At 38.1% G+C, this 13,916-nt stretch overlaps 1 protein-coding gene across 1 annotated transcript in view; it reads right to left on the minus strand.

The window, feature by feature from the left end:
* The window catches only part of LOC125110949 (protein NPAT), a 65,292-nt gene that overhangs the window by 36,624 nt on the left and 14,752 nt on the right, over nucleotides 1–13,916 (minus strand). Inside the window, 1 exon segment of the mRNA XM_047752640.1 lies at nucleotides 7,297–7,415. Within this exon segment, the coding sequence (XP_047608596.1) occupies nucleotides 7,297–7,415 (119 nt within the window).

Raw genomic sequence — 13,916 nt, forward strand, 5'->3', positions numbered from 1 at the left:
AATAAGGAAGTGGAGGCCTTAAATGACATATTAGACCAGATGGACTTAATTGATAGAAAATTCCATCTGAAAGCAGCAGGATACACATTCTTCTGCATGGATCACATGCTGGGCCACAAAACAAGCCTTGGTAAATTTTAGAAAAATTGAAATCATATCAAGCATCTTTTCTGAATATAACGTTGAGATTATAAATCAACTACAAGGAAAAAACACATCATGTAGAGATTAAAAAAAATCTTACTAAACAGGAATTCTCACTGTGGCACAGCAGAAATGAACCTGACTAATACCCAGGAGGATGCAGGTTTGATCCTTGGTCTTGCTCAGTGGAGTAAGGATCTGTCATTGCTGTGAGCTGTGGTGCACATCACAGACGTAGCTTGGATCCTGTGTTGCTGTGGCTGTGGTGTAGGCTGGCAGCTGTGGCTCCGATTCAACCTCCAGCCTGGGAACTTCCATACTTTCATATGCTGCAAGTGTGGCCCTAAAAAGCAAAACAAACAAGCAACAACAAACAAACAACAAAAAACTTAATAAACAACCAATGGAATGGGTCACTGAAGAAATCAAACAGGAAATAAAATAATACCCGGAGACAAATGAAAATAAAACATGATGATCCAAAACCTATGGGACACAGCAAAAATAGTTCTATGTGGGCAGTTTATAGTAATAAAAGCATGCCTCAAGAAGTAAAAATCTCAAACAACCTAACTTTATACCTAAAACAACTAGAGATAGGAACAAACAAAACCCAAAGTAAGGAGAAGGAAGAATCGAAGATCAGAGAGAAATAACTGAAATAGAAATAAAAAACATTAGAAAAGCACGTGAAACTAAAATCTTGGTTTTTTTGTTTGTTTTTTGTCTTTTTAGGGCTACACATGCAGCATATGGAGGTTTCCAGGCTAGGGGTCAAGTCAGAGCTGTAGCTGCTGGCCAATGCCGCAGACACAGTAATGTAGGATCTGAGCCACGTCCACGACTTATACCATAGCTCTCGGCAATGCCAGATCCCTAACCCACTGAGTGAGGTCAGGGATCGAACCTGCATAATCATGGATACCAGTCAAGTTTGTCAACCACTGAGCCACAACGGGAACTCCTAAAATCTTATTCTTCTAAAAGATAAGCAAAATTGATAGTTAGAATCACTACAAAAAAACAGGAGAGGACCCAAATTAATAAAATTATAAACAAAAAAGGAGAAATTAAAACCAACACCACAAAAATATATAGGACTGTAAGAAACTACTATGAACAACTATATGCTAATAAAATAGACAATCTAGAAGAAAATGGACAAATTCTTCGAAAGGTACAACTTCCCAAGACTGAATCAGGAAGAAATAGAAAATATAAACCAGATCAATTACCAGTACTGAAACTGAATCAACATTTTATTTTTAAAATAATTTTTTATTTTTATTCTTTTTTTTTTTTGGTTTTTAGGGCTGCACCTGCAGCATATGGAGGTTCCCATGCTAGGGTCTAGCCACATCTGCGACCTACACCACAGCTCACAGCAACACCAGATCCTTAACCCACTGAGTAAGGCCAGGGATCAAACCCACAACCTCATGGTTCCTAGTCAGATTCATTTCTGTTGTGCCACAATGGGAACTTCTGAATCAATATTTTAAAAACTCTCATTAAGTCAAAGACCAGATGGCTTCACAGGGGAATGCCACCAAGCATTTAGTGAGGAGTGAACATCTATCCTTCTCAAACTCTTTCTTTTGTAGATGACATGATGTTATACACAGAAAATCTTAAGGATGCTACCAGAAAGCTACCAGAGCTCATCAATGAATTTGGTAAAGTTGCAGGATAAAAAATGAATACACAGAAATCTCTTGCATTTCTATACACTAACAATGAAATATCAAAAAGAGAAATTAAGGAAACAATCCCATTTTCCATCACATCAAAAAGAAAAAAAATCATCTAGGAATAAAACTACCTAAAGAGGCAAAAGACCTGTACTCTGAAAAACTGTTAAATTGTTGATGAAAGAAATCAGTGACACAAACAGATGGAAAGATGAATCATGTTCTTGGACTGGAAAAATCAATATTGTCAAAACGACTAGATTGGAGTTCCCACTGTGGCTTAGCAGAAAGGAATCTGACTAGCATCCATTAGGACGCAGGTTTGATTCCTGGCCTTGGTCAGTGGGTTAAGGATCTGGCATTGCCGTGAGCTGCAGTGTGGGTTGCAGATGCACCTTGGATCTGGCATTGCTGTGGCTGTGGTATAGGCCAGCATGTACATTTCTTATTTGACCTCTAGCCTGGGAACCTCCATATTTGGTGGGTGCTACCCTAAAAAGACAAAAATACTACCCTACTCAAGGCAAGATTCAATGCAATTCCCATCAAATTACCAACAGCATTTTTCACAGAACTGGTACAAAAAATTTCAAAATTTATATGAACACAAAATACCCTGTATAGCCAAAGCAATCCTGAGAAAGAAAAATGGAGCTGGAGGAACCAGGCTCCTGATGTCAGAGTATACTACAAAGCTACAATAATCAAAACAGCATGATACTGGCACAAAACATAATTACAGATCAATGGAAGAGTATTAAAGCCTAGAAATAAACCCACAACCTACAGTCAATTAACCTATGACAAAGGAGGCAAAAATATTAAATGGAGAAAAGACAGTATCTTCAGTAAGTGGTGCTGGGAAAATTGGACAGCTACATGTAAAAGAATGAAGTTAGAACACTCTTTAACACCATATATGCAAATAAACTAAAAATAGATTAAAGACATAAATATAAGGCCAGAAACTATAAAACTCTTAGAGGAAAACATTTTGACCTAACTCACAGGAATGTCTTTTTGGATTCACCTCCTACAGCAAGGAACATAAAAGCAAAATGAATGGGATCCAGTTAAATTTAAAAGTTTTTGCACAGTAAAGATAATCATAAACAAAATAAAAAGATGAGCCACAGAATGAAGAAAATATTTTCAAACGAAGCAATTGACAAGGGATTAATCTCCAAAATGTAAAAACAGTTCATGCAGCACAATAAAAAAAAATTCAATTAAAAAATGGGCAGAAGATCTAAATAGACATTTCTCCAAAGACAGATGGCAAAAAAAAAAAAAAAAACCACAGCAGCAGCAACAACAACAAAAAACCCCCAAAACACCTGAAAAGATATTCAACATCACTAATTATTAGAGAAATCCAAATCAAAACTACAATGACGTATCACCTCACATTAACCAGAATGGCCACCATCAAAAAGTCTACAGACAATAAATGGTGGAGAGAGTGTGGATAAAAGGGAACCCTTGTACACTGTTGGTGGAAATGTAAATTGGCACAACCACACGGAGAACAGTGTCTGTTACTCAAAGAACTAAAAACAGAACTACCATATGACCAAACAATTCCACTCCCGGACATTTATCTGGAGAAAACTGTAATTTGAAAAGACACATGTAGGAGTTCCCGTCGTGGTGCAGTGGTTAACGAATCCGACTAGGAACCATGAGGTGGCGGGTTCGATCCCTGCCCTTGCTCAGTGGGTTAAGGATCCGGCATTGCCGTGAGCTGTGGTGTAGGTTGCAGACGTGGCTCGGATCCCGCGTTGCTGTGGCTCTGGCATAGGCCGGTGGCTACAGCTCCGATTCAACCCCTAGCCTGGGAACCTCCATATGCCACGGGAGCGGCCCAAGAAATAGCAACAACAACAACAACAAAAGACAAAAGACAAAGAAAAGACACATGTACATCAATGTTCACTGCAGCACTATTTACAGTAGCCAAGACATAAAAGCAATCTAAAAGTCCATCAACAGAGTAATAGATAAAGAAGATGTGGTACATACATACAGTATTACTCAGCCATAAAAAAGAATGAAATAATGCCATTTGCAGCATCGTGTACTGTCCTAGAGATTACCATACCAAATGAAGGAGAAAGAAGAAAATTATATAATACTGTTTATACGTGGAACCCAAAATATGATATAAATGAACTAATTTACAACACAGAAAAAGACTCAACAGGCTTCAAAAACAAATTTATGCTTACCAAAAGGGAAAGGTGGAGGATAGGGATAAATAAGGAGTTTCAAATTAACATATACACATTACTATTTATAAAATCATCATCAAAGACCTACTCTATAGCACAGGAAACTCTACTCAATATTCTATAACAACCTATATGGGAAAAGAATCTGAAAAAGAACAGATACATACATGTATATGTATAACTGAATCACCTAGCTGTACACCTGAAATTAAAACGACTCCATAAAACCATACTCCAATATAAAATAAAAATTAAATTAGAAAAATAAAAGAATACATTTTAGAGTATGCAAATTATCTCAATAAAGCTGTTACAAAAACAAAATGAAGCAAAGAGTAACAAGTGACAAACAGGCAGTACATAATGATAAAGAGATTAATCATCCTTTACAAGGGTATCATTTAAAGAAAAAAAACAAAAAAACAAAAAAAACAGGAGTTCCAATCATGGCTCAGTGGTTAACAAATCCAACTAGGAACCATGAGGTTGCAGTTTCGATCCCTGGCCTCACTCAGTGGGTTAAGGATCTAGCATTGCTGTGAGCTGTGGTGTAGGTCGAAGACGTGGCTCGGATCTGGCGCTGCTGTGGCATAGGCCGGTGGCTCCAGCTCTGATTAGACCCCTAGCCTGGGAACCTCCATATGCTGTGGGTGTGGCCCCCGAAAAGACACCCCCCCCCTCCCCTGCCAGCTATTGCCAAGAAACAATTTCAGCACAAGCCAATCTCGTATTAGACTACAAGTTCACGTTAAGAATGTTAATAGGACTTCTTGGAGTTCCCCTCATGACTCAGTGGTTAACGAATCTGACTAGAAACCATGAATGCAGGTTCGATCCCTGGCTTCACTCAGAGGGTTAAGGATCCGGCGTTGCCATGAGCTGTGGTGTAGACTGCAGATACAGTTCGGATTCCACGCTGCTGTGGCTGTAGCATAAGCTGGCAGCTGTAGTTCCGATCTGACCCCTAGCCTGGGACCCTCCACACGCCACAGGCACGGTCCTATAAAGCAAAAAAAAAAAAAAAAGATTAAAAAATATTTCACAGACAGGGTAAATTACATCTGGTTTACAACTTATTTTATGATATTTTGAATTCTAGAAATCTGATATAAAGTTTATTGAGTATTTTTCTCTGAATATGCTCATTCTTTAAAACTTCTGTCATTAAATAAATGAAGAGCTTGAGAGTTCCAAATCATTTGCAGTGAGTGACGTTCCAAAATCTGTTAACTGTGGAGTTGTGTTATTTACTCAACTTTTTAAAAGCAGTTTAATGTTCACAAGAAAATAGAGAGGAAGGTATAGATTTTCCATAAACTCCTGCTCCAAAGGTGCCTGAGGCATTCAGAAGTTACTGGGCTAGGGACTCAATCTGTACCACAGCAGTGTTCCAAGCCACAGCAGTAACACCAAGTCCTTAACCGCTAAGCCTCAAGAGAACTCCTCAAAGTTGGATTTTTTAAAAAGAGGTATAAATATCGATTCATATTAGGTCCTGCTATTAAGAGTTGTGAATCTGTACCATTCTCATTAAATGTTATCATCAATTTGCTGATGTTGAGTGTGCTCTTGGTAGATATTGAGTAAATTAGGAGAATCACTTCCTAACTGGTATCAAAGTGAAAGCAAATCATTTCCCTTAGGCACAGGACTTTCCGCATCATATCATCAGCCACTTCCCCTTAAGTGAATGAATTAGATATCATTTGTTAATTCTTTTTTTTCCCCCTCATTTTTAAAAGTTTTTCTGTGAGTTCCCTGGTGGCCTGGTGGTTAAGGATTCAGTGTTGTCACTAATGTGGCTGGGTTTTAATCCCTGCTTAGGAACTTATGCATGGGAAAAGTATGGCAGGAAAAAAAAAAGAAAGAAAAAGTTTTACTGAGGTATAGTTGATTTACAATGCTGTGATAATATCTGCTATACAACAAAATGATTCAGTTATACATACACATATATCCACTCCTTTTCAGATTCTTTTCCCATACAGGTTATCACAGAATACTGACTACAGTTTCCCATGCTATATACACTGTAGGAAAACCCACAAGTTTAATTAACTACCTAATTAATTTTGGCTGTGCCTTGGCAGTGACAATGCTGGATCCTTAACTACTAAGCCACCAGGGAACACCAGTTTATTTCTTTTTATTTATCTTGTTTGTTTCTTGCATTTATTTTGAGGGGAGTTTTTCTCAAAAAAACTGTGTGAACAACAAAAAGGATATAAATGGTACCTTGCATATCAGACATATTCAATAAATGGCTATTTAAAAAAAAATTTAACAGAGAAACAAACTTGTTGAGATTTTGACTGTAATGAATCTATATATCACATCTGGAAGAACTGACATTCCATGAAAACAGTATACCTTTTTACTCAAGTCTTCAATTTCTTTCATGTTGATTTTAGGATACAGATTCTATGCATATTTTATTAAGATTTACTACCTAAGTATTTTATTTTGTTACTGTGTGTTGATGAAAAAATTACCTAAGTATTTTATTTTGTTTATTGTGTGTTGATGAAAATGTTTACCGTGTGTTTTAAAAAATTAATTACCAATGGTGTTGATTTTAGATAGAGAGAAATATGATGGATTTTTCTACATCTTGTATTTTGTGACCTTAGGTTTCCCTCCACAGATAATGTTGTTTGAGATAGTCAAAATGAATCTATAGACCCATGTTTAAAACAAAATGACAAATACCATTTGAAGTAATGTAGTTTTAGCATATATCCATTATAGACTAAGCAATGCGCTCTGGATACAGAGATACTTAAAAGAAGTGCAAACAAGATACAAAGTATCTGTTTTATATTTGTCTGAAGAAGGCAACTTCAACAACCTAATCTAAATCTAATTACTTTAGAAAGGCCTTCTATATACCATCATGCTGAGGGGTGGAGTTTCAATATATGAATTTTGGAGGGATACAAATATTTAGTCTGTAATAGGTAGTAAAAAAGTAAGTCTCAACACAAACAATAGTGAAACTAATCAGAAATGAGGGTATCATTTTGAAACTGATTCTCAAAGGCAAAGTTAATTCACTTCCCAGCTTTAACACAAATGTGTGAAGAGTTGGCCTTCATTGGGTCTTTTCGCTCAAGTATGAATGCAAACTATCAAATTTCTGCCCATTTTGATTTTGCTAGTGTGCTGATTTTGTTTATAGCATCTTATATTGGTCAATGATGAAATATTTCCTTAAGGAATAAATCACTCACCAGTAAGCAGGCTGGGATAAAACCTTCATCTGTACAGTGTTCTGCATATTCTTTTAAATTTGAACTTTCCAAAATAAAAGTCTGGCAGGTAGAAGTGAGGTTCTCCTGTTGTAAGTAACCTAAATGAAAAAATGTAATTCAGTAAATTCTGAACTTTTGATAAAACTGCTGTTGAAAATACTAAAGCAGTTTCATATCATAAATACAACTTCAAGTGAACACGATGAGATTCTGCAGCCTTGCCTGAAACATGATTTTGTGCTGCAGTACAAAGTAGAATTCGTAAAATAGAGAGCTGTTTGGTAAGAAAAACCCTAGCTAATATGCTATAAAGCCATAGTAATCAAAACAGTATGGTACTGGCATAAAAACAGACAAATAAATCAATGCAACAGAACTGAAAGCCTAGAAATAATCCCCAGTATATATGGTCAACTAAATCTGGCAAGGGAGCCGAGAGTACTGTGAGGAAAATAGCAAAATATTTCTTCAATAAATGGTGCTAGGAAAATCAGATAGTCACATGTAAAGGAGTGAAACTAGACCTTTATCTTACACCACTGACAAAAATTATCTTGATGGAGCTCCCACTATGACTCAGTGCATAACGAACCTGACTAGTATCCATGAGGATGTGAGTTCAATCCCTGGCCTCGTTCAGTGGGGTTAAGGATCTGGTGTTGCTGTGAGCTGTGGTTTAAGTTGCAGACACAGCTCAGATCCTGTGTTGTTGAGGCTATGGCACAGGCGGGCAGCTGCAGCTCTGGTTAGACCCCTAATCTGGGAACTTTCATATGCCACAAGAGCGGCCTTAAAAAGCAAAAACCAAACCAAACCAAACTTGAAATGGACTAAAGACTTAAACATAAGACCTAAAAGCATGAAACATCTAGAAGAAAATAAGAAAAAAGCTCCTTGACATGGGTCTTCATAATAATTTTTTTGGATTTGACACAATGCACAAGCAACAAAATAAAAAAGCAAGAATACATCAAATTAAAAAGCTTCTGCACAGCAAAAGAATCCACCAACAAAATGAAAAGAAAACTGATAAGGGGATAATAACCAAGATAGAGAACTCATACAATTCAATAGCAAAAACCCAAATAATCCAATTAAAAAGTGGGCAAAAAGACCCCAACTGTCATGTCGCCAAAGAAGATACACGAAAGGCCAACAGGCACATGAAACAAAGCTCAACATCACTAGCCACTATGAAATGCAATCAAAATCAGAATGAGGGAGTTCCCTGGTGGCCTAGAGGTTAAAGATTTGGCACTGTACTGCTGTGGCTTGTTGCTATGTTGTGTTCTGGGTTTGATCCCTGGTCCAGGAAATTCTGCCTGCTGCAGACAAGGCAATAAAACCCCCAAAACAAAATAAAACAATAATAAAATCACAATATCATTGTATGTCTAATAGAATGGCCATCATCCAAAAGAAGAGAGGTAACAAATGCCAGTGGGGACATGGAAAAAGGGAACCCCTGTGTACTGCTGGTGCAACTGAGGACTGGTACAATAACTACAGAAAACAGTATGCAGGATCCTCAAAAAAATAAAAATGCAACTACCACATGATCCAGGAATGTATCTAAAGGAAAAAAAATCATTAATGTGAAAAGATATCTGCACCCCCATGTTCACAGCAGCATTATTTGTAACAGCCAAGACATGGAAACAAAGTGTCCATTGATGAATCAGTGGATAAATAAGTTACGGCACACACACATGAATATTACTTAGACATAAAAAAGGAATGAAATTGTGGCCTTTGGGACAACATGGATAGAACCTGAAGGCATTATGTTAAATGAAATAACCCACGTAGAGAAAGAAATAGTGTATGATCTCACTTATATGTGGAATCTCAAAAACAAAAACCCCTGAAAACTCAACCAAACTCATAGAAAAAATAGACCAGATTCAAGGTTATCAGAGGGAGGGGACGGAAGGAAGGGAAATTAGATAAAGGTGGTCAAAGGTACAAATTTCCATAGTTCCAGTTGTGGCTCAGCAGTAACGAACTGAACTAGTACCCATGAGGACGCGGGTTTGATCCCTGGCCTTGCTCAGTGGGTTAAGGATCTGGCACTGCTGTGAGCTGCGGTGTAGGCCACAGATGTGGCTTGGATCTGGCGTTGCTGTGGCTGTGGCTGTGGTGTAGGCTGGAAGATTCTACCCCTAGCCTGGGAACTTTCATATGCCACAGGTGTGGTCCTAAAAAGCAAAACAAAACAAAGCAAAAAAACAAAACGTAGAAATACCCAGTTCCAAGATAAACAAAGTTAACCACTGGAAAATTCTGGGGCTAAGGGCACTGACCTTCCACACAACTGAAAATCTACATAAAACTATAGTTTCCTTCCCCAAATCTGCAGATTCAACCAACTATGGATTTTGTAGAACTATGGTATGTATACTTACTGAAAAAAAAACCCATGTATAAGTGGACCCACACAGTTCAAACCCATGTTGTTCAAGGGTCAACTATAAATACTAGGAATAGTAAATACATTCTAATATAGTAAATTATTATAGTTAACATGGATGTAAGATTATAAGAAACTTAAAAAAGAGCTAATCCCAAGAGTTGTATCACAAGGAAAAGAAATTTTTTTTGCTTTGTCTTTTTATTGTATCCATGTGAGATGATAGATGCTAACTGAATTTATTGCAGTAACCATTTCACAATATATATTAAACCATCATACTGCACAACCTAAACTTATACAGTGGTGTATATAATTACATCTTAATAAAATTGGGGGAAAAAAAGCATCCTGCAAACTCTAGTTAATGTAGTAAAAATAAGGTGTTTGATAAAGTGCAATTACTGCACAATAACGCTTATAGGAGAAACAAAGTTACAATAAACAGAAGAACCACTAAAAAATGGTAAATGCTCTACTCTGAAACCTCCATATTAACTAGGTGAGTAGATGGTATAAATTAACTTAGTAGATTTTCAAAAAAACTACTTTCTCCAACATTGCTACTTACTTGTACACTTCATTTATTTGCCTAGTAGTTTAAGGAAAAAATAGGGAGAAGACCTAAAGACATTCCTGGAAGTTCCCGTTGTGGCGAAGTGGTTAACGAATCCGACCAGGAACCATGAAGTTGCAGGTTCAATCCCTGGCCTTGCTCAGTGGGTTAAGGATCCGGCGTTGCCCTGAGCTGTGGTGTAGGTTGCAGACGCAACTTGGATCCTGCATTGCTGTGGCTCTGCTCCGATGGTGGCTACAGCTCCGATCAGACCCCTAGCCTGGGGACCTCCATATGACGCCAGAACGGCCCAAGAAATGGGAAAAAGACAAAAAAAAAAGGCATTCCTTTGGTTTTTAATTTTTGCCTTTTGAGAATCAAAGAATTAGTTATTTCAACAAGAATTTTAACATTCACATCTAACTGACATTTATAAAACAATACCATGTACTAGTGATTTGTACTTTTATAAATGTAAACACTTTGTCTTGACTAACGGCCTATCATTGTTTTTTCTTTTCTTTTTTTTTGTCTTTTTAGGGCCACACCCACGGCATATGGAGGTTCCCAGGCTAGGGGTCCAATTGGAGCAGTAGCCACCAGCTTATGCCAGAGCTACAGCCACAGTGGGATCCAAGGCATGTCTGCAACCTACACCACAGCTTACAGCAACGCCGGATCCTTAACCCACTGAGTGAGGCCAGGTATCGAACCTGCATCCTCATGTATACTAATCTGATTCGTTCCCACAGTGGGAACTCCCTGACTCCAAACATTTAAGGAAATCATTGTCCAATCACAGAATGTAAACTCAAAGAATATATACTTTATATAATTAATTCAGGAAATTAATTGCTAAAATAACAATAAAGAGCGATAATACACATGGAGAAGAGACCCTGATTATGAGTTGTCACGGCCATTATTATTTAAAATGTTCAGTTTTCAGAATGCAGAGAAAAAAGAAAGTATGGCTAATAAGCTAGGGAAAAAAATGCAGTCACTAGAAACTGTCATTGAGGAAGCCAAGGCATTAGACTTAAGACTTTAAAGTCAGCTATTTTAAATAAGGTCAGAGAACTGAAGAAAACCATGCCGAAACATCTAAACAAAATTATGAGAACGTCTCATCAAAAAGAAATAAAAAAGAATGAGAAAAAACCAAGTAGAAATTCTGGAGTTTCAAAAATGTAATAACTGAAGTACAAAATTTGCAAATAAACAGCAGATTTGAGGAAACAGGTCAAAGAAACAGTGCACTTGAATATAGCTCTAATGATATTATCCAGCCTGAGGAACAGAAATAACAACAAAATGATGAAAGTGAACTGAATCTCAGAGACCTGTGAAACATCATCAAATGTACCAATGTAAGCATATATTCTCAGAAACCTGTGAAACATCATCAAATGTACCAATGTAAGCATATATTCTGGGAACCCTGGAAGGAAGTGAGACACAGAAAAGGGTAGAAAGAACATCTGAAGAAATGTCTGAGAACATCTACAATTTTTGGAAACTAAAATTAATCTAGTTATTCAGGAAACTCAAAAAATTCCAAGTAGGATAAACTTAAAGAGAACCAGAGCTAGGCCCATCATAATCAAACTGTTAAAAGACAATGTAAGACTCCTGACAATGGAAAATGGCTCATCACAGACAACAGATGATCTGTAAGTTTTACAGGTGAGTTCTCATTAGAAGTCATGAAGGCCAGAGGCAGTGAGGTGACATACTGAAAGTGCTGATTAAAAAAAAGTTGACCAGAGTTCCCATCATGGCGCAGGGGAAACGAATCTGACTAGGAACTGTGAGGTTGCGTGTCTGATCCCTGGTCTCGCTCAGTGGGTTAAGGATCTGGTGTTGTCGTGAGCTGTGGTGTAGGCTGGCAGCTGCAGCTCCAATTCGACTCCTAGCCTGGGAACCTCCATATGCCACAAGTGTGGCCCCAAAAGGCAAAAATAAAATAATAAAAAATAATAAAACAAAACTTCCACCAAAAAAAAAAGTTAACCAAGAATTCTACATCTAGCAAAACTTCAAAATGAAGAAACCAAGATACTCCCAGAATAAAAAAACTGACATGTTGCTAATACATTTGCCTTATATGAAATATTAAAGGGAGTCCTTCAGGCTAAAATGAAAGCACACTAGACGTTAAGTCAAATCCACCCTAAGAAAATTACGGGTGCTGGTAAAGACTAAAACAGGTAAGACTAAAACAGAATAAATGATTTTTTTTGTTTTTAAATCTTTTTTTTCCCCTCTTCTCTGCTTTAAAATACAACTGCGTACAGTAATAACTATAAATCTGCATTGATGGGCATACAATGTATGAGGATATAATTTATATGATCTTATAAGCAAAAAGAGAAAGGGGATGGGATTGAGATGATGGAATAGAAGGACTGGAGCTCAACTTCTCTCCTAAAAACAACAAAATTTACAACCAAGTACCGAGCAATCTTCAACCAAAAGGACCAGTAACTTTCAAAAAGATATCCTACTCCAGAAGACAAAGAGGCGGCCACATCAAGAGACAGGAGGGGCAGATACCTCCTGGGTGGCAAACCCCAAAGACTGGAAAGTAACTGTATCACAGAGCTAACCTACAGCAGTGAGAGTTCTGAGCCCCACATCAAACCCCTACTTGTGGAGACCTGGCACTAGGAGAAAGAGCCCCTGGAGCATCTGGCATTGAAGGCTAGTGGGGCTTGTGCACAGGAGCTCCACGGGATTGGGGGAAACAGAAACCCTGATCTTAAAAGGCGCACACAGACTTCCACATGCACTGGGTCCCAGGGCAAAACAAAGTCTCCATAGGAATCTGGGTCAAACCTGACTGCAGTTCTTGGAGGACCTCCTGGGAAAACAGGGGTGAATATGGCTTGTTGTAGGGGAAGGACATTGGAAGCAAAGCTCTTGGGAATATTCAGCAGCCCATGCCTTTCTCTGGAGGTGGCCATTTTGGGAAAGTCTGGCTCTACCCATCAGCAATGAGAAGCCCCAGGGCAAACAACAATCCAGGTGGGAGCAAAGCCCTGCCCATCAGTAAACAGGCTGGCTAAAGACCCCTCGGGCACACAGTTGCCTCTAATCCCATCCAGAGACAAAGCCCCACCCACCAGAGGGACAGGAATCAGCTCCACCTACCAGTGCACAGGCATCAGTCCCTCCCATCAGGAAGCCTACAGCAAGCCCCCACACCAACTTCAGCCACAAGGGGGGCAGACACCAGAAGTAAGAGAGGCTACAATTCTATTGTCTGCAAAAAAGACACCACACCAAAAACCTATAAAAATGAAAAGACAGAGAACTATAACTCAGATGAGGGAGAAAGAAAAAAACCCCAGAAAAATAGCTAAGTGATCAGGAGATTCTCAGCCTCCAGGAAAAAGACGTTAGACTGTTTGTTAATGCTGAAGATGATGCAAGACATTGGAAAGAAACTGGAGGCAAAGATGGATAACTTACAGGAAACACTGAGCAAAGAGATACAAGATATAAAACTTAAGCAAGAAGAGATGCAAAATACAATAACAAACAAAAAATTCATTAGAAGCAGCCAACAGCAGAGTACAGGAAGCAGAAGAACAAATAAGCGAGGTGGAGGACAGATTAGTGGAAGTTATG

Source organism: Phacochoerus africanus, chromosome 11 (assembly GCF_016906955.1).
Source record: "Phacochoerus africanus isolate WHEZ1 chromosome 11, ROS_Pafr_v1, whole genome shotgun sequence".
Lineage (NCBI taxonomy): Eukaryota > Metazoa > Chordata > Mammalia > Artiodactyla > Suidae > Phacochoerus > Phacochoerus africanus.